The 25185-nt window shown below is 39.8% G+C and overlaps 1 protein-coding gene across 14 annotated transcripts in view; it reads left to right on the top strand.

Moving 5' to 3' along the window:
• The first annotated feature begins 9925 nt into the window (after positions 1 to 9925).
• The window catches only part of BIN1 (bridging integrator 1), a 128054-nt gene continuing 112794 nt past the window's right edge, over positions 9926 to 25185 (top strand). For 3 of the 14 annotated variants that reach the window (XM_058195832.1, XM_058195804.1, XM_058195774.1), the window contains exon 1: positions 9928 to 10144. In XM_058195832.1, coding sequence (XP_058051815.1) covers positions 10064 to 10144 — 81 coding nt within the window. In that variant the 5' untranslated portion in view covers positions 9928 to 10063. Of the gene's footprint in view, positions 10145 to 25185 lie in introns of all 14 variants that reach the window. The other 11 variants (XM_058195794.1, XM_058195783.1, XM_058195814.1 and 8 more) reach the window with 6 other exon arrangements.

Below are 25185 nucleotides of genomic sequence, written 5' to 3'. Positions count from 1 at the left end.
TTGAATTGTGCAAAATAAAAGTGGGATATAAATGTAAATGGAAAAATTGTAAAGTGGATGGATAACAAAGACTAAAAAGAAAAACCAGATACTAATTTTTAAAACAGTTTCTAGAAAGATGCTGCTTATATAATCAGCTAAGATAGATAGATGAATGGGTAGCTCAGGGACAAAAAAAGATCAGTGAATGTTAGCAGAGCAGCTGGAGCTAATTTTTCTCTTTACTGTAATTAGGTGAGTACACAAAAACTTTACTTCAGAGAAAACAATTTGATCAGCTTTAATTTGAAAGAAATTGTATCAGTTTTTAAACTGCAATTTAAATATATGGTTCCTCATGTATTCTAAAGCTATGCAGAAAATTAAAATTAAAAAATTAGTTTTATTGCCTCTGAACCATTTGTATTATAAAGTCCTATTTTTTTTTCTCTATTGAAAAACCTGTACATTCTTTTCCACATTAAAGGTCTGCCAGAGTGGGTTTTTTTTCCCTCTATTTTTGAAACAAAAAGATATTTTAAATTAAGAAATTTTTTTAGTTGATGCTTTTGCTTATCCTTTCCAACTTAATGGGAACTCTTTTGGGGGGAATAGAATGGAATAAACAATCAACCAAATGTGCAATTGCCTTATTCCCACAGTATTCGTTTACCTAATAAATCCAATCTTATGCAGTAAGTCTTATTTTTGAATGAAGAAGCTTAGGATGATTGAATTTTAATTTCATGCAGTGCTAAAAGTCTGTGTATTTATGAAAGAATCTGAGAATCGGTAAGTTTTTCACATATTTATACAAAGGAGCAAACTGAAACTTCTGGAGTTCAAACAAAAGAAAATACCTTTTTATTAGCATTCTGACTTTGAGTAAATAACATCAAACACAGCCTTAGATAGCAGAACTTCACTGATAGCCTTGGGGAAATCTGAAGAGGAACAGAAGATTAAGCTGGTATTTTAATTTCTCTTAGTGAACTATGAAGGACTTTAGTATCAGGAGAATGATTAGTAGTTGGCAAGATCCAGCTCTTCATGGTGATATTATGCAGCCGTTTTCATGACCAGTGTTTGTTGTTTTATGATATACTTTAGGTTGTGGTTTAAGCCCTGAAGTAAAGCTTCCTTACAATAATACTATTTTGAGAAATCTAAACATTAAGTCACAGAAGTCACAGAAAGAGTATTTATTTTTAAAAATATGATTTCTAAAATTCATTTTACCATCTTTTGCCAATTATTACAGTACTTTATTCTAACAAATATTTAGGGCACATCTGAAATGCTGTGGGTTATAGGGCATTAGAAAATATCAGTAACTTAACACAGCAGAATTAACTCACTAATAAACAGCTTGTTCAGAAGGAGAAAGGAAATAAGTAGGTTAAAAATTGGTCTGTGCTCCTTTACTTCAATCATCTTTTCACACAACCATTTTTTCCCTGTATTCTGCAGCTACAATGTTGCATGCTACAATAAGCAGGAAAAGACAGGCAAAGAAATAATTGGAGCAGAAAGATAGGAATGTTATGGCCGCAGAGACTATTTTTCATTGCCTCTCAACTTTAACACAGCTATCATTCTGCTGGTCTTAACACCCTGAAGCTGAGTTGTTTTAAGATTTTATCTAGGGATCTTTTTCCAGCGTATCATCATTTGACATCAGGGAGATGCTATATATAATATACAGTACTTGTCCCAAAATTTCTACTCCCATATGTTTAATATGGACAATGCAAAATAGAAATGCAGAAAACATATCTTGTGTCCACAGTTAATATTGTCTCCGGTATTATAGGGGGAAACATCAGAGGTGGGTTTCAGCAGGTCCTGACCAGTTCTGGAGAACCGTTAGCAGAAATTTTGAGTAGTTCAGAGAACCAATAGTAAAAATTCTGATTGGCCCTGCCCCCATCTATTCTCCGCCTCCCAAGTCCCAGCTGATCGGGAGAAAATGGGGATTTTGCAGTAACCTTCCCCTGCCACACCCATCAAGCCACACCCACAGAACTGGCAGTAAACAAATTTGAAACCCACCACTGGGAAACATGGTCTTTTCAATTCCAATGAAACTTGCACATGTTTTTCTAAAGATCACAGGTATATGTCTAGACATCTTCATTTACATTCAGAATTCAGAAAGGTGCTTATATTTATTTAAAACAAAGTGTGCCTGTTTGTTTTTAATTTTAAAACTCCTATACAACATATGTTTAGACGAAGCATGGATGTCTAACTTTGCATCTAAATTTTTAGGAAAAGTAGAAACATATTTCTATAAAACAAGTGAATGATATAGAGATGGGCACCAACTTATTACCATTCATTCAGCAACTGTCAACCCTGAATGAACAGTGGTTACAACTGGTCCTGAGTTCTGGCTGTCCCAAAGCCAGAAGGAGGAGGATCACAAGTTGCTAGGATGAGTCTCCCTCTGCACCCTTCCCCAGACCCTCTGCACTCTCGGCACCACACCAGTGACTTGCACACTTCTACATACCATCTCTAAGCCTCATTGTGGCCCTCACAAATTCCTTTGAGCCCATTCTGAGCCTTGCCATTCCTCATTCTCACTCTGACATGTCCCCATACACCTGGCTGAGCTTTGTGCTATTCCCCTTCTTATTCCCACCCCTGTCCAGCAGCAACCATCTCAAGCCTTGTTGTGCTCATGCCATAGAAGTCCCTCATGAACTCTCCCCTGTCTTCCAGATTGCAGGGGTGGGTGGGTAACAGCAGATAGGGAAAGGAAAGAGAGTATTCCATTCAGTGATTGCTTAGGCAGCTTCCAGAGCAGAGTAACCCAACAATAAGACCAACACTCGTCACCCAAACCAAAGCATCTTGTATGTGGGTAGATGTGTATGAAGACAGCTCCTTAATTATACCATTTGTTCTACCTCACTGTCTCAGGCTGTCAGATGAATTGTGTGCCAGAACTTGTGGATTGCTTTAGTTAAACTGATTTTTCTACAGTAAATAGTAATGGCGAATTAATGCTTTATTGATCCATTTCAATACCTGATAATCATCTCTCAATCAAACTACTATTTCTAAAACCCAACATAACATAATTCTCTTTCTTATCTTGTGATTAACAAGCTAGAAGAGCTTTGAAGAGTCTTCCCAAGAGAAACAGATGAGTAGGTAAGTTAGCTGGAGTGAAAAATTTCCAGGATTCTGGCCCAGTTTAAATCTGGAAGGAATCATAAGCATACTTCCAAAATCAGAAAATTATCAGATTATGGTGAAAAATTTGATTTTACTTTGAATGTTCTTAAAGTTTTGCCTGACAATTTTCATGGCTATTTTTCCCATGAGGCTCAATTTCCATCTTGCATGAGTCTTGCATATATCTATATCTATATCTATATCTATATCTATATCTATATCTATATCTATATCTCTCTATATCTCTATCTCTCTATCTATCTAGAGAGAATAAGCTGCCATTTTTAAACCAGCAATTGCAGAGGCAATTTATTAAGTGACTAATACGTATATGTTGATCTACTTCTGATACACATTGTATATTTTTATATACTACAGATTTCATATTTGTCTTATAAATTTAATTCAAAAAGCAGTTGATGCTGCTGTATAACCTTGGAATGCTATCAGATTTTAGCTTCAGTTTCGACATTCTTGAAGACTAGAAGTCATATAGTAAGTGATGCCACTTTAAATATTGATTCATTCACAAAAACATTGGCCTGCTTCATACATTTTACTAAAACATAATGGATATGCATCTTTATATGAAAATATTTGCAGATCCCTCGCATCCTGGACATAAACTGTTTCAACTCCTACCCTCAAAACGACGCTATAGAGCACTGCACACCAGAACAACTAGACACAAGAACAGTTTTTTCCCCGAAGGCCATCACTCTGCTAAACAAATAATTCCCTCAACACTGTCAGACTATTTACTGAATCTGCACTACTATTAATCGTTTCATAGTTCCCATCACCAATCTCTTTCCACTTATGACTGTATGACTATAACTTGTTGCTGGCAATCCTTATGATTTATATTGATATATTGATCATCAATTGTGTTGTAAATGTTGTACCTTGATGAACGTATCTTTTCTTTTATGTACACTGAGAGCATATGCACCAAGACAAATTCCTTGTGTGTCCAATCACACTTGGCCAATAAAATTCTATTCTATTCTATTTCCAACTTGAAGATCAAACAGATAATATTATGACCAAGCAATAGATATAATCCAGGCTAACATCAAAATGGAAATATTGTTAACCTGGCCTCTCATAGGTTTTCATTATTATATAGCATATATTGATATAACAGGAAAAAGTAATATGATAAATACTGTACATACTAAAATTAAACTGGGGAATTAATTATTCCATGCCTGGCATAAGTTGGTCTGTCAGAGGACACTTATATTACACAGAATAGATATACTGTATTGAATATACAGGCAGCTATAGTGTAAAATGCTTGGTACACAATAGAGCTGTATCTGTGGCTGGAATTTATTTAACTGTCTTTTCTCTCTAGTTTGTTTTTCAAATAGCATTGAACAGCCAATTGGCACCATCACTGATGCATTTCTCTATTATTAATTTGTTACCTTCCTGATATAGCCTGTCAGGAGTGCCAACAATATTACACAAAAATATTAAGGCTTGATGGGCTCGGAAAGGGGAATAGTTTATTCTAAATCCCTGCATCCTCTCTAAAACCATGGATTGGTGCTATTCCATGTAATCTGCATGTAACCTGCATGCTATGTTAATTATTGGGGAATTTTACATGCTGCAGCAGCCATTTCCAACCGCAATTTCCACACAGCTAAATGATATGGACGCAGACAATGGTTGCTGTCTCTGTTTGCCATCTCTTAACCCAGGGCATGCCTGAAAATCCTGCATAGCTCTTTCATGAACAACAAATAAACAACAAAGGAGGAACCTGAGTCATTTGGAATCAGAATCTCCTAATCTAATCTTTTACACTTTTGTTAGTATTTCCATTTGCACCTTCCTCATAGCAATCCTAGAATGATCTGTACTATTTGTCACTAAAGTGGATGATTCATAATTCAAGTTTTGCCAGTTGCTAATTTTCTCTTAATGCGATATTCTGCTCAGTTTTGAATTCACATCCTCACACACTAATTATAAAACAACAAATTCCCACAGGATCTAGATGCCTTGCTTTTAAAAAAGCATATTTTTGTTTATACTGCATGTTGAAAGATCATAAACATTTCCCCCAATTTCATGTTTGATTAGTTATTTAAATTAGGGACATTAGGGGCATATTGTTGGCCCACTTCACCTCCCAATGGTTTAGTACTTAATTTCCAGAGTTTTCACAAAATAATGTTACCAAACACAATGTACTTACTGTCCTAATTCAAAGATTCTGCTAAGAACTGAAAATGTGGAATCTACAGGACAAAGGCAAATATTAATAATTGAATAGATGCTATTCATAAAAGGCAGGAGAACAAGCAAATATTAAATTAAGTTATGTTAGAAAGTTAATTTGATGACTATTTATTTTTTCCTTTCCCTTCTTTTGGAATATATACACAGATTTCTAAACTGATTCCTAACCTAAGATGTTTCCTTACTGCTTTTAACAGATCCGAAGGGTCTCTCTCATTAATTTGAAGGATCCTTTTGATTTCCCCCCTTCAATCTGGATTTACCTCAAATCAACAGTTTACACAAATGTGCCTGACACATTGTACCAAATTACAAAACACACTAAAGAGAGTCAGGACACAATGTTTTTGTGTGATACCATTGTGGCCTCTGACAGATCAACCTATGCCAGGCAGGTAATTCATTAATAACAGGAATTTTTTAACAATGAGAGCAAAGAAATAGGCCTTTCATTATGAAGCTTGGTGAATTAATATTTCTCCGTGCTGATGATGGATCAGCCAAAACTTTTAGTTCTTCACATGCTGTAGTTGCTACCTTTTCACAAAAATGGATACAGAATGAAAGCACACATAAAATGATTACACGTCCAAATTTATAAATACTAGTATGAAATACAAATTATACAGTATTGTCATAAGAAAATAAGATTAAAAATAAGCTCTAATTACATATCTATTTCATTCATTGTCCATACGTCACAAAGTATCCCAACTGAGTGTAAGCTTTAAAATACTCCCTAGTCCCCTGGCTTCCAAACAACAGATTGGTACAAATGTGCATCATTTCGCAGGGCTACCTGTTTCCAATTCTTGGAGATGTATTCCTGCATAATTACATTTGAAAAAAAGTCTTACATTATTGCTTAAATTTGCATCAACCCTCCTGTCAGCATGTATTCAGTAATACTCTTTTTACCAGTATGTGTTTGGGAGTATAGAAATATTAGAGAAAGGATATGCTGTCTGAGTTTTGGTTGCAGCAAGCTTTGATTTTGTTCTTATTAGACTTGGTGGAAAATTCCAGCCTTTTGGCATTCAGCCTAAATTGGTTACAGCAAAAATGGATGGGGTAACTGGAAATCTGACTCTTCCCACCCCCCTTTTAAGCTATAAATATAGTATATAATATAAACTTAAACTATCAAGTTTTTCCTATAAATATTTGGCCTCTGTTTTATTACATGTCATAGTGTGCAGACAGGATTAGCCAACTGTTGTTATGGAGACCAGTGTTTTAACTAATACAGTTTCTGTCCTCGTCTTTTTTTTTAAACTTTTCAAGTACCTTGTCTTTGCTGTTTCGGCTTGTGTGTATGCATGTGGGCGTTGTTTGTATTGATCTGACTAGTTTAGTAATCTTTCATTTTTACTCACTACATTATTTAAAAAAAGGAAAGGCATAAATTGAAGAAAGCTAAGCAGGGTTGCTTATGGTTAGGGTGTGGATCAAGAGGCAAATATTAGAACTATAGACTACAATGGGAAGTCAAAAATATATTCCAAAAGGCAATGGCAAATCATTTCCTTACTTTATTAAGAAAATTGTGCAGATATGTCCATGAAATCATCATAAGTAGAACTTGTTTTGAAGAATATCTATGGAGATTCTTAATCATCCATGTCATGGTTGTCCCAAATATGCTTTTCCCAAAGGCAACTGAAATGTCTTAGTTGTTTTTTTTTTCCTCCTTGAAATTTTTGCTGAAGTTCTGAAGAAGCTTTTTGGATGAGAAGCAAAATGTTTTCAAGGAAAAAAAATAACCAAGGAATTCCAGTTGTTTTGAAGAAGACTATTTTTAAATCAGATGTCCTCCAGCTTTTGAGATCTAGAAACTATTAGGCATAGTTTCAGATTATGTGAGAACTAGGTGCATAGTTTGAATGAAATTCTCTATGCTGTCAGACATTGTACAGGTAGTCTTTGACTTACAACAGTTCATTTAGTGACTGTTTGAAGTTACAACAGCACTAAAAATAGTGAGTTACGATGATTTTTCACACTTATGACTGTTGCAGCATCTCCATGGTCATGTTTTATATTCTGATGCTTAGCAAGTAACTCACACTTATGATGGTTGAAGTGTCCCGGGTTCATGTGATCACCTTTTGTGACCTTCTGATAATCAAAGTCAATTAGTTACTAATTGTTACTAATTAGTGTTACTAATTTAACAGCTGCAGTGATGCACTTAACAAATGTGGCAAGAAAGATAGCAAAATGAGGCAAAACTCACTTAACAAATTTCTCACTTAGCAACATACATTTTGGGCTCAATTATGGTCATAAGTTGAGGACTACCTATATTTCAGTAGCTGATGCTGAAAACTTTTACTAGAACTTGTCAATTAAAAGCTTTAAAGAGGTCCCTGTGTTTGCTGTCATTATCCTTTGACTTCTTCTGTCATTCCCATTTAAAACATATTGTGGCCCACCAGCTGCCGGTGGAGCTGGTGGCAGATTCAGATGAGGTCATGGAGGAACTTGGGCCCGTTCCGGACTCTGGGGAAGTCTGATGAATGCTCTGCATTGGACGCAGAGATAGAGCCAGGGCCGCCCAACATTTCCCAGCCACTGAGGAGGCAGCTGCCTTTGGAGGCTGATACGAATGAGGAGGAAGAACAGCTGGGGCCTGTTCCAGATGCACATATGTGCAGAGCAGTTAGGAGAGGTGAACAACAGAGGGCAAGGAGTTGACACGAGAAGCAAAGCACAAGTGGATCCTGAATGGCCCCTACCTGGCTGGGGAATAAATAGAAGGAAAGAGGAGTGTTGTGGTAGGAGACAACAGTTTGTATTTCTGAAGATTTTGCTCATTGTGTTTAGTGCCACCAAGCCTGCTTGCCAGAACTTAATTTGCAGCCTTTCAGCTGGGAGCTCACAGTTCAGCTCACAGCCTTGTAATTATTGCAAGGAACTGATAAGGTCTGTTACTTCAGTTAACCCCTTGAAGCATCATTGCCTGGACTTTTTGGTGGGTGAATGCAATTAATTCATAAGAGGTAAATAAAGAGGGGTTTTTCGTGACAAGGAGTCTATTTCTTGCTTCTGTTAAGGCTGGATCAGAGCAAGTTGAACAAGAAGAGGACTTATAGGCACTCTGGGTGCAATCCCAAAACATCTGGAGTGCCACTTGAACATCATCAGCATTAATAAAATCACCATCAGTCAATTGCAAAAGGCAGCTTTACTTGGAACACCTTGCCTCTTGGCATGACACCTTTAACACCATCAAGCAACAATGTTTGCCTATCTCAGATCCTTGGGAAGAACTTGATAGGTAGATTTATTTATTTATTTATTTATTTATTTATTTATTTATTTATTTATTTATTCAAATTTGTATACCGCCCTATCTCCCGAAGGACTCAGGGCGGTTCACAGGCACATAAAACATTTATATACAATTAAAATAACTATTAAAAAACTTATTCTAATGCCAAATATTAAAAATATAAATATAAATCTTAAAACCAAATTTAAACCCCTGTAAATTTAAAAATCTATAAATTTAAAATCTAAAATCTAAATTTAAAATCTAAGCCAGTCCTGCACAAATGAATAAATATGTGAGATAAAAATGTCTAAACATCTGGCTGACTGCAACCAACCATAATAATGAATTTTTGGTTTTCAGTAAGGGGCACTGCCTTATTCAGACTTTGTGTGCAGTCTGGGGGTTTTTTCCCTTGGACTCACAGGCTGCTATTTGAAAAGCAGGTGGCAGCTGTGGCGGGGGGTGGGTGGGTTTATGACGATTTGCCACGGCCAACTCACCATGTTCAGTTTTCCCCAGCCAACTCACCACGGCTAACTCTCTACAGCCAACTTGCCACGGCCAACTTTGCTGCAGAACAACTCGCCAAGGCCATCTTGCTGAGGGCCAACTCGCTGCGGGACAATATCAAGGAAATTGATAAAACAGAATAATTAAAGACTGCAAAAGGAGGAACAGAATAAAATGTGAATAGCAAAAATTAAAATATTTTAAATAATTAAATAGAATTGTTACATTGTCCCACAGCGAGTTGTCCCGCAGCGAATTGTCCATGATGAGTTGGCCATGGAGAGTTGGCCATGGAGAGTTGGCCATGGTAAATTGGCCACAATAAGTTGGCTGTGGCAAGGTGTCTCAATTCAGACCATTCCTGGGTTAGGAAGGCCTACTCATGGATACCCATGCCTTATGGTTGTCATTTCCCACTGGACTATTGCAAGGCATTCTAAACAAACAGTTATTCTTCTTAAATTCTTCTTAAAATATATATTTAAAAGCCCTAATCCACATGCCAATAGGTTTGTGTCAGTAGTCAATCAGATTCTTGGAAAAAAAAATTAAACGTTATCAGATCTTGATTCTTCCTCGGGTTGATTTTTTTTTTTATCATCCCGTATCAACGATATCCCATTTCCCAGCCTGAAACCTTCCTGCGCAAGCCCTGCTCAAACCAGGGTGCTCTGTTCCTTTAAGACGCTGCCGTGCCTGGGTTGTACTGTCTCTTTAAAAGGCTGTATCCTCTTGTCCCTAAGCTTTTGAGAAGGACTATGGCCATTTTTTCGGTCCTCGTCTTTCTTCGCTTCCTCTTAATCTGATTAATTTTAACCACCGTCGTACCGATTTAAAAATTAAAAGGACGGCAAGATGGCTGAGATGGGCAAGGGAGTCACGGCAGGGAAAATAGCCAGCAACATGCAGAAGAAGCTCACCAGGGCCCAAGAGAAGGTAAGGAAAGGGCAGGCAGGAGAGGAACAAAAAAATCCGTAAACATTAAAATAAAATAACGGGGAAGGCTTCCGGAGGCTAATCTGTAAGCAGACCATTTGCGGGGGGCACTTCCTCACCTCCGAGGAAGCGAAAACAAAAAAAGGGGGTGCTACTGTTGCAATTGCTGTGATTATGTGGGATACGGGAGAGGGGGGGAGAAGGCGGTTGCAACGTAATGCACCAATTCTCCAGCACCGTGTGCTTCCTTTCGTTGACATTGACAGCTCGGCCACGTTGTCTACCTTGCCTTCGCTTTCCACCTCGTTACCGCCCCCCACGCCGTTGGTTCTTTTTTTTTGGGGGGGGGGTTGCACTCGCTTTGTGGTCCTTATGCTCGGAAGGGGGAAAGATCCGCGGGCGGAAAGATACCCCACCACCACCCGCACTCGTGTTCCCAAAGACCCACAGGGGTTGCGTTTGTCGGGGGGGACGGACGGCGACGGAAGACTTCGAGGCCGGGGATGGGGACGACAGCGGGGATTTCGGATTTCTTTCCAAATCAATCCCGGGGCGATTGCGATTAAAAGCGCCAGATGGGGAAGGGCCGGAAGCTGATAGTCGGTTTTAACACATCTGGAAAGCACCGGGTGGGGAACCCGAGCTGGATTTTTAGATCGTTGCGGTCGGAGCATTGGTCTTTTTCCGCCCCCCCCCCTTATTAAATTCTCGGCCGAGGGGCGGAGCGGCGAAGGTTATTGTAGGCGCCCGCTGTTCTGCACGCTGCTGTTATGGGTCGAAAGATAATCCCCATCATCCGATCCGTCTCTCTCTCTCTCTCTCTCTCTTTTAGCCCTGTTTTATCGCTCCGGGGCGTCGGCAGCGGCCAGGGGGGAGCGGAGGTTCGTGCCTCCCACTCCCCATACACACACTTCACCTTGCCGCTTTGGGAAAGCGGCGCTCGGAGCGAGGGGAAAAATAAATTAGGGAGGGAAAAAAAAAACACAACTCGCGCGCTGCCTGACTGACGCAGGACGGCGGCTATTTCTGGTCTCTCGGGTCGAAGCGAGAGAGAATGAATAAGGCTTGAGGTGGAGGAGAGCGAGAACCTCTCCGCTGCCTCGTTTTTGATTTTTTAAAAAAACCTTAAAATTAGTTCGGGGGCCAAGCCTCGGCGTGGGATTAATAAACGGGGTGGGGGGGGGAGAGAAAGGGTGCTTTTTTGTGACTGGCTGGCCTCCGAGACCTCCGCTTCTTACATATGGGGGGTGGGGGGGGACTGACTTGCAAAAGATCACCGACCTTTTCAGAGTTAAAAGGAAAAAAAACCCAAAAACCATGGATCGGCCGCGGCTCAAATTACGTCAGATGAAGATTTCCCCTTTCCCGTCTTCCTTCTCCAGAAGCGAGCTTGTCAGTCTCTTCAAACGCCTCCCTCCCCTCCCCTTTCCTTTCCTTCCCTCTCCTTTAAGGTAAAAAGAGGCTTCGGCTGCAAATTCTCCCTCCGGAAATCCCTCTGGAAGTGACTCTTGGAGCGGCTTCTGCCTTTGGGACCGACTGCCGGCTTAACACCCCGCCCCCGGCTCCATCTGCAGCCTAAACTAAACCGAATCGGGGTTTCTCACCACCCCATTTCTTGGCTTGGGGGAAAGGCTCCGTTCCCCTCCGTTCTCCTTAGGTGTGAAGGGGACCACACCAAAGGTGTTTTTTTCCAGGAGGCAACTGGACTTTGAAGACGTTTCGCTTCCCATCCAAGAAGCTTCTTCAGTTCTGACAGGAACTGTGGGGAATGGAAGGATTTAATTATTCCCTGCAGATAGCTGGTCGTGAGAAGCGAAACATCTTCAAAAGAAAGTGAAAAAAACCAAGAAAGTCCAGTTGCCTCCTGAAAAATAGCACCTTTGGGACAGCCATGACCTGGATGACTGAGAATCTCTACAGACTTAGAGATGTGTGAAGACTTTGGCGGTCTGAAGGGGAGAGTGAAGCATTCGCGCTTTGAAGCCCTCTCTTCTCTTCCCTCCGCCCTTTTTTCACTTTCCCCTTTTGATTTCAGGTGTGAGGTCAGGCCTTGAGAACCGGCTTATTGGGATAAAGCGGCTTTGGGAAGAGGCTCTGCGAGAGCTTAGATTGACCCAAGCGGCGGGGTGGGGTGGGGGCAGGGAAGGTACCTGGCCGTGGGAGCCACGTTGTCAAGAGGCTGCTCGCCCAGGTGTGTGTGTGGGGGGAAAGACGGCAGAAGTGCTGCATAGACTGCCGGCTGCCTGCAATTTGGCAGATCGAATGGCAAACTGTTTTTCTTTTTCTTTTTCTGCTTCTTCGGATCTGGCCTGAGACAGATTTGGGAACTTCACCCGCCAAAATCTCTACTCCAAATCTCCCCAGCAGTAGCAACAGTAGTTTTAATTTGGCCATTATTGAATATGTATTTTAATTTTGTATATTTAACTGTTTTAACCTTGGCTGTACACTGCCCTGAGTCCTTCGGGAGAAGGGTGGTATAAAAATTTAAATAAATAAATAAATAAATAAAAATAAAAACAAGCTCTTAAAACTGCCTTTCCTAACCCCCTAGATTGCTGTGTAGCCCCGCCCCCATGGAAAGTCATTTATACCTGACAGTTCTATAAGGGCCCGGTACAGGTAGTCCTCGACTTACAACAGTCTGTTTAGTGGCCGTTCAAAGTTACAGCGGCACTGAAAAAAGTGACTTATGACTGGTTTTCACGCTTACGACTGTTGCCGCATCCCTGTGGTCAAGTGATCAAAATTCAGTATTTATGACTGCTGCTTTGTCCTGGGTTCATTTTGAGACCATCTGACAAAGTCAGTGGGGAAGCCAGATTCACTTAACAACTGGGTTACTAATTTAATAAGTGCAGTGACTCACTTAACAACTGTGACAAAAAAGGCTGTAAAGGCTCATTTAACAACTGTTTAGCTTAGCAACAAAAATTTTGGGCTCAGCTGTGGTCGTAAGTTGAGGACTACTTATATTTCATCACTGGAAGCCTCTCTCAGATTAATAAATGGGAGCATCGAATTTAAATCACTACCCTGTGTCTCTTGTCTGTATGGTACCAGCTGCTGCTGTATAAGCCTAGGTTTGGGAGATCCAGGTTCAAATGTACCACTATCTGCATGGTTCATTGGAAGATTTGGGGCGATTTGGCTTTTGGACCTCCCCAACTGCTGTGGTGAAGTGATAAACACTAAGCACTAATCCTGAAATTGTCTGATCCTTTTTTTGTTCCCAGACATTTGACTGTCCTGGCAAAGCGTAAGGGACACCATGCAGCTATCCCCAGATGGTGATAGTAAAAAGAGGAAGTTTACCTTTTATTTTGGGTGCCCCATCACACTTTCTTTGTTCCTTAGGCACTAGTCCTCTGTTCAGTGTGTGACCCTGCAAACCTTGAGGCCTGCTGAGGAGGGATGGTATTTCCTTCCTGGAGATTTTCTTGTATATAAAATCTTGGTTTGAGAAGGAAATAATGGAGAATTTCTTAATCTCAGTGTGCAATTGTCCAGATGGCCAGGAACTGTTTTTACTCTGGAGAAAGACCTTTGCCAAATTCCTATTCATCATTTCCACCCTATGACAGCAATGGGAGCAGGACTCTAAACATGAAGACAAAAAAATGTATGTTTGTAGGTATCTGGGGAGGAGGGGGAGTGATGGCATGACTTCATTGTGCAAATGATACAAATTACATATTGCAATGATATAGTGACATGAATGATATTGGCTCTTTGTATATTTGGAGTTTTGTGAAGAGGTGATCTGTAACTGAATTGACTTTAAACAGCTGTCCTTGTAGACAGCTGGCAGTTCCAGGCTCTCCTGCTTATCTTGCAAAGGAGTTTTGTGATTCCACCCTCAGCAGATGGGCTAGTCCAGTGGATGGGAAACGAAATATTAGAGGAAAGGTTACCTTAACTACTACTTCTCGTCTAAGATGATTAAGCTGAACCATGTTTCTAAATGAGACAGATCTATTTACAAGAGAAGCCTTTGTCTGTTGATGAGTTGCACTATACTGTCCAAAGTTATCTTACCCTTACAAAGTATGGCAACAACTCTATGACAGGTTTCAGGTGGTAGATAAATCACATAAACAAACTATACTGCTCCACTGCTGTTTTGCAGTAAACATTCCTTAATTTGTCTCTTCTTCTACCATGTGGATATAATTTCTTAGTTTAATTAATGGGTTAAAATATTAATATCATTTAAGCTTGAATCCAGTATAAGTTTCTTTGAAATGTTTCACAGCCCCAACTCTGGGTGGGCTGCCTCTTCTCATATCCACATAACTCTTCTCCTGCCTGTTTCCTGCAGTCCCCGACAAATATATAGTCATAAACCCTCCATATATTGCTCCATGTATTTACCATATAAAGGTAAAGGATGTACTTCCCTACATCCTTTACCTTTGGAAATGAGGGTGGGTGGGACTGCTGGGAATTGTAGTTTAACAACAGCCAGGGGGGTGGGCACAGGTTGTCTGGTCTTGGTATAAACTATTTCCAGCAATAGAGGGGCACTGGAAATTACAGTTAAGAAAGCTTATCGCATGCCTTATGGTGCAGTTGTGATCTGGATGGCATGGAATAGATTGAAGTTGAATCCTGGCAAGATTCAAGTTTTCTGTCAGTTCTGGTGTTGTCTCTTGATGGGGTGTGTGTATGCGATACTGCTCCTGAAAGAACAGGTTCATGATTTAGTGAGGTAGAGTAGAGGTGCCCAATTCTGTTTGATGTACCAATTGCAACCCTACCTGAAGATTTTGCAACAGTGCCATCATTGCCCACTTGAACTATTGCAATGCGCTCTGCATGGGGCTGCCTTTGAAGATCACTCATAAGCTTCAATTAGTCAGGAATGAGTGATCCAGTTATCGGTTGCAATGATCACATTACTTTGGTAGTTTGGATTCCGCAATATCTTCCTCTGGCTTCTGGGTGAAATCCAAAGTGTTGGTTATTATCTGCAAGGTCCTAGGTGGGCTGGGATGGAGATACTTGTAGGTCTGCTATTGGTAGCCAGAACTGGCCAACTTGATTTGTATGTTCTTGGAGATGATTTCCTACTTTGAATGTAGTAGTGGAGCAGAAATAGATAGGTGTTGCTTTTCCGTGATGGTGCCTATTTTATGGAAATCAGGCTTTCTCCCACATTGTTAACTTTCTGAAATTGAAATTGAAGTGTTTTGGATGCTTTAAGGAATAAGTAAAAAAAAAAGTAAGTAAAAAGGAATATTAGGACCGGGAACGGTAGGCACGCAGCTGCACTTATGCACGCCCCTTACAGACCTCTTAGGAATGGGATGAGGTCAACAGTAGACAGTTTAAGCTTAAAGTTTTGGGGATTTGAGGAAGAAACTAGAATCAGGTAGTGCATTCCAGGCATTGACCACTCTGTTACTGAAGTCATATTTTCTGCAATCAAGTTTGGAGCAGTTTACCTTGAGTTGTATCTATTATTATTATTTGGAGGTTAAAATAATGTCCTTGATCAATTGATTATTGGTAGTTTGGTTATTATTACTGTTCTTGTGGTTTGAATTGTTTATATTTTGTACCATGAATGTTATAAAATGTAATCACAGAGGTTAGCAAAGAGACTAGTTGACTATTTGCAGTGGGTATTAATTTAACAACCAACCAAATAAATAAATATTTCAGAAGAAGACAATAGCAAGCAGTTTCCATTCTGTTGTAAAGAAATGTGTTCATGTAGTTACTGGGAATTGTGCTTGACTCAAGAGTATCTTAAATAGTAAATCTCAGTTAAAAAGTAATCTTATGTCCTCCAGATGTTTTGAACTACATTTACACAGTTTCTGGTCATTGGTCATGCTGGCAGGAGCTGATGAAAGTTGATCCAAAACATCTGTTTAAAACTTTTTACAGATTTTTAGAATCTTATTCTGGGAGTCACCCTTCATGAAATACATTGCAAAATAAGGAAATGATTTTATTGTACAAAGATATTGCTGGCTTGCTTTTCAGAAGCTGAAATACTCAAGGATTAATCTGCACCCTGTTTTCTTTGATAAACCTCATGGTCATTTTGCCGGAGTTCCCTCTGCTTTCTCATGAAGATATTAATTAGGTTTATAGAATATATAGGGTGAAGACTGGCTTAGTATTAACTAGTTTCTTCTATATCATAATCTATTGTCTTCCAGAATGATTGGGATCCCATTGGTATTGCTGGCTGGGATTTCTGAAAGATGTAATCCTAATACATATTGGGGAAGATTACTTTAGATTGTGAACATGTCCTTGGAATGCTATCTCTGATTATTGTGAAACAATTTTGTAAATTTTTTAAGAACTTTGGTTTAGGTAAACTTTCCACAAAAATAAAGCTAAGGATGTATTTGTGTATTTTCTCCTTTTCAGCTTTCCATGAATTCAAATACAGGGTTTCAAATTCAGGGTTGCCTACTTAACTAAGACGTAATTGAGCTTTTACTTTTCTATGTCTCCTTACAGATTAAGGTATGGACTCTGGATAGAATAGAATAGAATAATAGAGTTGGAAGGGGCCTTGAAGGTCTTCTAGCCTAACCTCCTGCTCAGGCAGGCAAATGGTTCTCTTCTTAAAAACTTCCCCTGTTGGTGTATTCCCAACTTCTGGAGGCAAGTTGTTCCATTGATTAATTGTTCTGTCAGGAAATTTCTACTTTCTAAAGTTCGAGGTTGCTTCTCTCATTGAGTAGCTTCCATCCATTGCTTCTTATCCTGCCTTCAGGTGCTTTAGAGCAGGGGTCTCCAACCTTGGTCCCTTTAAGACTTGTGGACTTCAACTCCCAGAGTCCCTCAGCCAGCAAAGCTGGCTGAGGAACTCTGGGAGTTGAAGTCCACAAGTCTTAAAGGGACCAAGGTTGGAGACCCCTGCTTTAGAGAATAGCTTGACTCCCTCTTCTTTGTGGCAACCCCTGAGATATCAGAACACTGCTATCATGTCACCCCTAGTCCTTTTTTTCATTAAACTAGACATACCCAGTTCCAGCAACCATTCTTTATGTGCTGGAATATATATTGGGATATGATGGAATATAAACATTCCAGGTGTGCTTTTAGTATAAGGATGCTCAATCATTATTGTCAAATAATATCCCATTTAAGTCATCTACAAGGAATTCCGTAATCTACTCTGGGTATGGTCATAGCCATCCACAGCAAACTGAGATTACATCTAAATTATGACATTTGGAGGTATATGTGATATCACAATGCACACCCTGCCTTTGCATACTTGTATGTTGATGTCTGAGGCTTGTTTTACCACTTGTCCCTGGCATGGATGCCAGCTGGTCTTGCAGAGTTCTAGTGCATGTTGTACGCAGAGAAAGGCAGAATATAACACAGTGTTTTCTGAAAATTCCTTGGCGATTAGCAATGCATAGAAGCAATTTATGATGTTTTGTGTGCTGTTACATCACTTGAGAATGGACTTTGAAAATACAGTGTATATCCCAACAAGTTCAACTCTAGAGAAAATTGAGAGAGGTTGAGGAATTTTTGACTGTTATCCTTAAAAAGGAATTCCAATTTCCGTCTGTGCACAGTTTGAAAACCACAGTTATAGGAGCATTTGGGCTTTACCTAACCTTGTAAACTTCTCCACTTAGCTATGGACTTAATTCTGAAAGATGATTGTATTAAACAGAAATTTGAAATAAATTATAACATGGACTAGAAATGAAACAATGAAGTCATCTAGTGTAGTTCATAGTAACTACGTCAAAATTAATGACAGGTGGTTGAATTTTTTAGTCATCTGTGTAACAGATGCAGGAGATTTCTGCTATATTTATCCAGAAGGCAAATGTTCATTTCTGTAATTCCCAGGTGGTCAGTCTGAAGTCTTGTGGGAACTCAAGGCTGCTTGGAATGGCTGCCTGTAATTTGGTGGCAGTGAGGTATCGGAATGGTGGGAGATTAAATATAAAAAATGATATTTGATATAAGAACTTCGATCTCCTGTTCTTGATGTCATGCTTTGGCTCCAGAGCATAAATGAAAGGGCTGGTAAGAGTTGAAGGATTTCCTGGAATAATGTGCGATGGGAGAGAATAGACAGGTTTGTAAAAGGAAAAAAGAACCCATGCTGTCCTCAGTTGAGAGGTTTACTAACTCTCAGTTCCTCCTTTCTTTGCATAAAGGTCAATCCTGAAGTCAGTAATGTGTTTGAACATTTGTGATCCTCTTGAAAAAGCTAGACATGAGGTATATAGTGATTGGATGCGGAGTAATAGTTCCTTAAAAATGCCTATCATAAATTCTTAGAATTCTACTGTACATCAAATCAGACTATTGGCCTTTCTGCTCATATAATCTACACCAGCTTTTTCACACCCTTTGAGAATGCTACCAGTACTGCCATCAGCATAAGAAGTCAGAGAACTGCAGTTTAATATACATGGAAGGCAGTGGTGGGATTCAAATAATTTAATAGCCAGTTCTCTGCCCTAATGACCGGCTGAGTGGGTGTGGCCATGGTGGGCATGGCTAGGGTGTGTGACAGGCAGCACTTGGCCTCCTGCACCCCCATGTGAACAAAAATGGACCCGGTAGGGTGTGTCGCCCCCCCCGTGCTCCGTTTTGGGCCTAGTAGGCCTCCCTGCAACCTCCTGGGAGCAAAAAAGGGTGTGTGGGGACTCCTGGAAGGGGCGGGGCAGGGCCAGCTAGCAATATAACAAACGGTTTGCCCAACTGGCCAGCTGAATCCCACTACTGATGGAAGGCATCAAACTGGGAAGACTGATATGGTTGCTATATATTTGATGTATGAGAGGAATCAGATGGCGCAAAGCTAATTTGGAAATATGACTTTTATATTTGAGCTATCTTTTTCTTTTCTGTCAGACATATGATATGTTAAAAAAAGGCTCTTAACAATATATCACTTTTAAGTTGGTTTTGTACCACCCAAGGAAATTCTTGACTGGCTTTGAATAGTTTCAAGTTCTATTTCATTATGTTATATTATGCGCTGTCTCCAACGTATTCTTGGCATCACCTGGCATGACAAAGTTCCAAATAGCGCAGTCTTGAAATGTGCTGGAATTTCTAGCATGTATATACTATTGAAACAGCGACATCTATGCTGGCTTGGGCATGTCGTGAGAATGGCTGATGGTTGGATTCCGGAAGATTCTCCTGTATGGAGAATCCTGTATGGGAAAGCGCCTCAGAGGGAGTCTGCAGCTGTGATATAAGGATATCTGCAAGAGGGATCTAAAGGCTTTGGGAATGGACATTAACAACTGGGAAACCTTGACTCTGAACATTCAGCTTGGAGGCTAAAGACACAGCATAGCGAAGAGACACTTGTTCGGCAGGCTGAGGCAAAGAGGCAGTCCCAGAATCAGCGGAATCTGGGGGCTGGGCAGGAGACAGAATGTATCTGCCCTCAGTGTGGAAGGGATTGCCACTCTCGAATTGGCCTTTTTAGTCACACTAGATGCTGTTTTAGGACCTCTTTCCAGAGCACGATACCATAGTCTTTTGAGACTGAAGGATGCCAATGAATTATAGTAAATTTTGTGTCTGCTCAAATAACTATTGATGTCCTGGATTAATGTTACCACAAATTAACAGTTTGCGACGGAAGGTTTTTTTTCCTGACACATAATAGATAGCTTTAGTCCTTATACTGACATTTCTCTTAGGTTCTTTTCTTGTGTTGTTTATCAAAGTTACTGCAACTTTGTTTAGAATTAATGGCATTTGTGCAATAATCTTCCAAACTTTGGGTTGGGTATGTAAATCCAAATGTATACACACGTGCTTTTTTTTTTTACTTAATTGCATTAATAGTAAATCAATGTATTTGGTATGGAGTAGTGTTTTTCTAAAATAATGAAATTTGCATGTTGAGCTGTTTTTTTCAGATCCATTAAAGTAAAGGAAATAATAGGTTAAGAATGATCATGTTTCACCTCTGAATGCTTATTTATGCTGGAATGTGTGGGTAGCACTAATAACCCATATTTTGAAAGACACACTGTTCCCATTGCATACATGATGCAACATTTTTCATTTTGTCAGTGAGTGTTCCATGGATATTATAAGACAATAACTACAAAGTCACTATCTTTGGAAGAGCTGTCTAATAATGATTTCATTATTCTTATATTTTCACATTATCTTTGAAAATTGCTAGGAATAAGCAATGAATAAAACCTGTTCTGTTTAAAGAAAGCATTAAGAGCTTTAAAAAAGAAATCAATGATTTTTGTTCCAAATAGTCTTCTCTTCTCATTACTTCTCATGATAGTTCTCTTGCACAATTGTCACAACTTCCGTTCAGATACTTGCCCTTTCCTTTAAAAAAAAATAATCTTTGTGCTGTATCAGTGTTTCTTAAGCATGGCAACTTGAAGTTGTCAGGACATCAACTCTCAGAATTTCCCAGCCAGCAAACTGGCTCAGAAATTCCAGGACTTGAAGTCCACACAGCTGCCAAGCTTGAGATACACTGTACTAGACGATTCAGTAGATTTAATTTTGCATCTTTGAAAGATTTCGTTCTCTTCAAAGAACTTTGACCATGATAGGATGGGAAGGAGATGGGAAGGAGATGGGAATTATCTAGGTCTTTTCAGCCTGGTTTTTAATGTTCCAGTGGGGGACATAGAAGAATGCTACCCACTGTGTCATTCTGTGGAATTCTAGAAAGGTTAGTGACGGGCAGGGCTAAAACTGCCTTCAGGCAGAAGTCTATCTCAGGCATTAAGCATTGTCAGTCTCTCCTTTGAAAGAGGTCTGTGTGCCACATGGTCCAGCCTACATTCCCTAGATTAGCCTGCTGGCATCCTGTTTGGTGAACACATCATGATTTTCTCAGTGTAGAAGTTTTGTATAAAATCGAATTGATTACAGGGATTGATTCTGCATCTCGGTGAATCATTAGCCTTATTTTTAAAGGAAAAACTGCAGCTTCTGTTATTACCGTAATTTATAAAACAAGAAAATGGCCCTTCTGTCTCTCTTAAGAGAAAAACTGAGCCAGATTGCACACCCACCACTGCTTTGATTGTGGCAGAAATAGTGCTGCTGCACTGATTTGTATTGCTCTTTGTAAGTTATCAGCTCTGATCACTAAATGTATGGAATTAAGAATTTTTACAATTTATGGAACTTGGGCTGAAAGTGGTAGCAGAAGAAAAAATGAATGCTGCTTTATAGCTCAGTATCAGGTCTCTGTAAAATTCAGAAAATTGTATGGTCATAGCAGAAGCCATTTATCCTGCATAGAATATTATTTTTATAGAAGAGGAAAATAAAAAGTAAATTGCCAGTGGCATGTAGGAATTTTGGATATTCTAAAATAGTCCGTGTTATCAATAGAGTAAAAGAAAATGATAGCTCAAGTGGGCTACTTATTGTGCATAAAAAGGAGAAGAGGAAGTTTTGGCAACAGAAGCATGTCCTTAATTGGGAAAAACGATCCCCTCTAAATTTATTGTCTTTGTGATATTTCCATAACTGACCATTTAAGAAAAAAGACAACTTCCAATTTCTGAAATATTTATAATCTATGGATTTAATGGTGTAGATTTCTTTCTAGCTGCTATTTGCTAACCTATAGTTGCCTGCTCCCTTTGAAAACCAAGGAACACAAATATTTTAGGAATTGATTTCAAGTTTAATTAGAAAATGTGTTTTGATGAAGAACATGTAGGTTAGATTTACCCTGTTTTCCCCAAATAAGACATCCCCTGATAATAAGCTCAATCGGGCTTTTAAGCGGATGGCAATAAGGTCAAGCGCTTATTTCAGGGTTCAAAAAAAAAGGGTCTTATTTTCGGGGAAACACGGTAGGTGGATGCAAATCATGATTTACAATCATGATTTTCAAGGACATTTGATTGTACATAGGTTAAAATAGAAATAAATTACTATTTCCTCCCACTTTTTCTAGTTCTGCTGCAAAATAGATAGAAACTTGGGGTAATTAGAGATGTATAAAGAGTCAGTTTTCACACAGTCAGGGAGAAACAAAACAAGAGCAAGCCTATAGATGAATGACTACGACAAAGCTTGAAACTTGCCCTCCTGCCCAAAAGTGGGGAGCAGGCTGTCTCTTAAATAAAGCGATAAAGAGAGGCAGGTGCAAAAGAATATTTATTTATCATATTTATATTGCTGCCCATCTCATGAGATGTGGCACCAGGGGTGAAATGCTCCCGGTTCGGACCAGATCACCCTATCCGGTAGTGATGTCGGCAGGTGGTTCGGAGAACTGGGAGCAAAAATCCCTGCCTCCCTCATGTCCAGCTGAGCCGCACGATCATCAGAGGGAATTTTTTTTACTTTTAAAAGCATTTTTTCTTCGGCTGAAAAAAATGCTTTTAAAAGTAAAAAAAAAGCCTCTGATGATCACGTGGCTCAGCTGGGATTGTCTGAACCTTTTAAAAGCATTTTTTTACAGCCTCTTCGACTAAAGAGGTTGTAGAAAAAATGCTTTTAAAGGGTTTTGGGGATCAGGCAACTCAGCTGGGATCGTCAGAACACTTTAAAAGCATTTTTTCTACAACCTCTTCGGCCGAAGAGGCTGTAGAAAAAATGCTTTTAAAAGGCTCCTCTGGCGATCCCAGCTGAGTTGCCTGATCATCAGAGGCTTTTAAAAACATTTTTTCTACAACCTCCTCAGCCGAAGAGGTTGTAGAAAAAATGCTTTTAAAAGTAAAAAAAAAAGTTGGCTACGCCCACCCAGTCACATTACCTCCTTTAGGCGAGCCGGATAGAAACGGGTGATTTCACCTCTGAAAATAACCCATTTTTATCAGCTGATTAGCAGTCATAATATAGGAGCCAGCCAATTTTTGAGGGAATATTCCATGGTGCTGGTACACCCACTTTCTTTCAAGTTGTTGGATTCTAGTTCCACTCCACCTTTGGAGTGACATCTGATAGGATGGTATCCAAAATAAGCATTTTGAATTCTGTCCAGTTCTGTTACTCAGAACAGTTTCCTGGGATCAGAATTATTTAATTTTAATTATAAATATTTTGTATTTGATCTAGTTAATGAATCATTTATGAATTCTAATAAAAAAGTAGCTCCCACAAGTCTGAAGATTGATTACTTTCATGTAGCAGAGGGAGATCTGGCATACTGCATATTGGTCATTCACTTACATCTTATTTTCATAATCCCCTTGAGACTTTTAATCTAACAATTACAGAACCTTTAGTTACTTGAGGATATTGCAGTCTCTTAAACTGAAGTCATGTATCATGTTATTCCTTATGCCTTGAACTTTGTCTCTAAATTGAATTCTCATCAGTGCAGAATTAAGCTTCAGAGTCATTGTATTGAAGCATCAGATGAAATTTCTTAGATGTCTTCTTAATTGTGTCCAGAAACCATGAATTGTAAATTGTAAGAGATGACCAGGCTGAACCTGAGGGAAGAGCCAAGCGTATCATAGTCCCTTTGCACCCACAAGAGATCTAAGTCCAGCCGTTGAAGACCAGCCAATTTGGCTTGACCATTAGTGGTTCAGATTCTTTTTTAGGAATAGCATGGAATAAACCTGTACTCATCTGTAGTACCCTGATTCTTGATTTCTTGTGCCTGGCATAAATTTTTATATGTACTTGTGTGTGTGTGTATATATATATATATATATGTTTTCTGAGGTTTTCGCGGGAGTTTGTATGTAGGTCTTTGGTTATTTGGGTTTTCTCCCGCGTAAAATTGGAAGTGTCTTGGCGACGTTTCGACGAAGTCTCATTCGTCATCTTCAGGCTTCAGCTTCGTGCTTCTGGGAGCAATGTGTGACTGCAGCTGTTTCTTCCTTTTTAACTGCTAGTGGGGGTTTGAACTGATTGGGTGGGAGCTTGGCTGTGCTCTGATTGGATGGGGGTTTTTTTGTGCTCTGATTGGATGGGGGTGTGTCCTGTTTGGGTGGGGGCTTGGTTGTGCTCAGATTAGTCTGAGTTGCAGGGGGATTTGAGCTGGTGAGCTCAATCCATCAAAAATGGATTCCAGAGAAATAAGATTACCAAACTAATCCAAAAAGAACCCCCCACTAAAACCCAAGACAGAGAACAAGAAAACGGCACAGCCCTCCTCCCATATATAAAAGGCACCACAGACAGAATCAGCAAGATCCTCCACAAACATAACATCAAGACAGCATTCTGCACAAACCAAAAAATATCCACCATCCTAAGAAATCCCAAAGACAAAATTGAGTTAGAAAATCAAGGAGTATATGAAATCCCATGCACCGCCTGCCCCACCACATACATCGGACAAACCAACAGAAGAATAAGTGCACGCATTGAAGAACACAAGAACTCAGTCAAAAAAGAGGAACCAACTTCTTCCCTGGTCCAACACCTTAAAGCCACAGGACACGATATTGACTTTAAAAAGACCAGAACCATCGCCAAAACTGAACACTTTAACAAGAGAATAATCAGAGAAGCCATCGAGATAGAAAAACGCCCACACAGCATGAACAAACGAGATGATACCTCCCCCCTACCAGCCATTTGGAAACCAGCCCTTATTGACAAACAAGGAATGACACCAGACCCCCACTCACGAGGACCCACACTAACGAGGTCCACACAGGATGTCACCACCACACATCCACCCAGAAAGCAGACCCAAACCCACACTGATCAGGAGGCACGACCAAGGACCAGAAGCCAGACCGCAGCTGCAACATTAGCCATTTCAAACCCCTCCAATCCATACATGCAGCAGACTGACACCCACTATGAAGATGTAGCACGACCACGACCACGAAGCCAAACAGCAGCAGTGCAGCTCACCAGCTCAAATCCCCCTGCAACTCAGACTAATCTGAGTACAACCAAGCCCCTACCCAAACAGGACACACCCCCATCCAATCAGAGCACAAAAAAACCCCCATCCAATCAGAGCACAGCCAAGCTCCCACCCAATCAGTTCAAACCCCCACTAGCAGTTAAAAAGGAAGAAACAGCTGCAGTCACACATTGCTCCCAGAAGCACGAAGCTGAAGCTTGAAGATGACGAATGAGACTTCGTCGAAACGTCG

The sequence above is a fragment of the Ahaetulla prasina genome, chromosome 1 (assembly GCF_028640845.1).
Source record: "Ahaetulla prasina isolate Xishuangbanna chromosome 1, ASM2864084v1, whole genome shotgun sequence".
Taxonomy (NCBI): Eukaryota; Metazoa; Chordata; class Lepidosauria; order Squamata; family Colubridae; genus Ahaetulla; species Ahaetulla prasina.
This window is presented reverse-complemented; position numbering and strand designations above follow the sequence as displayed.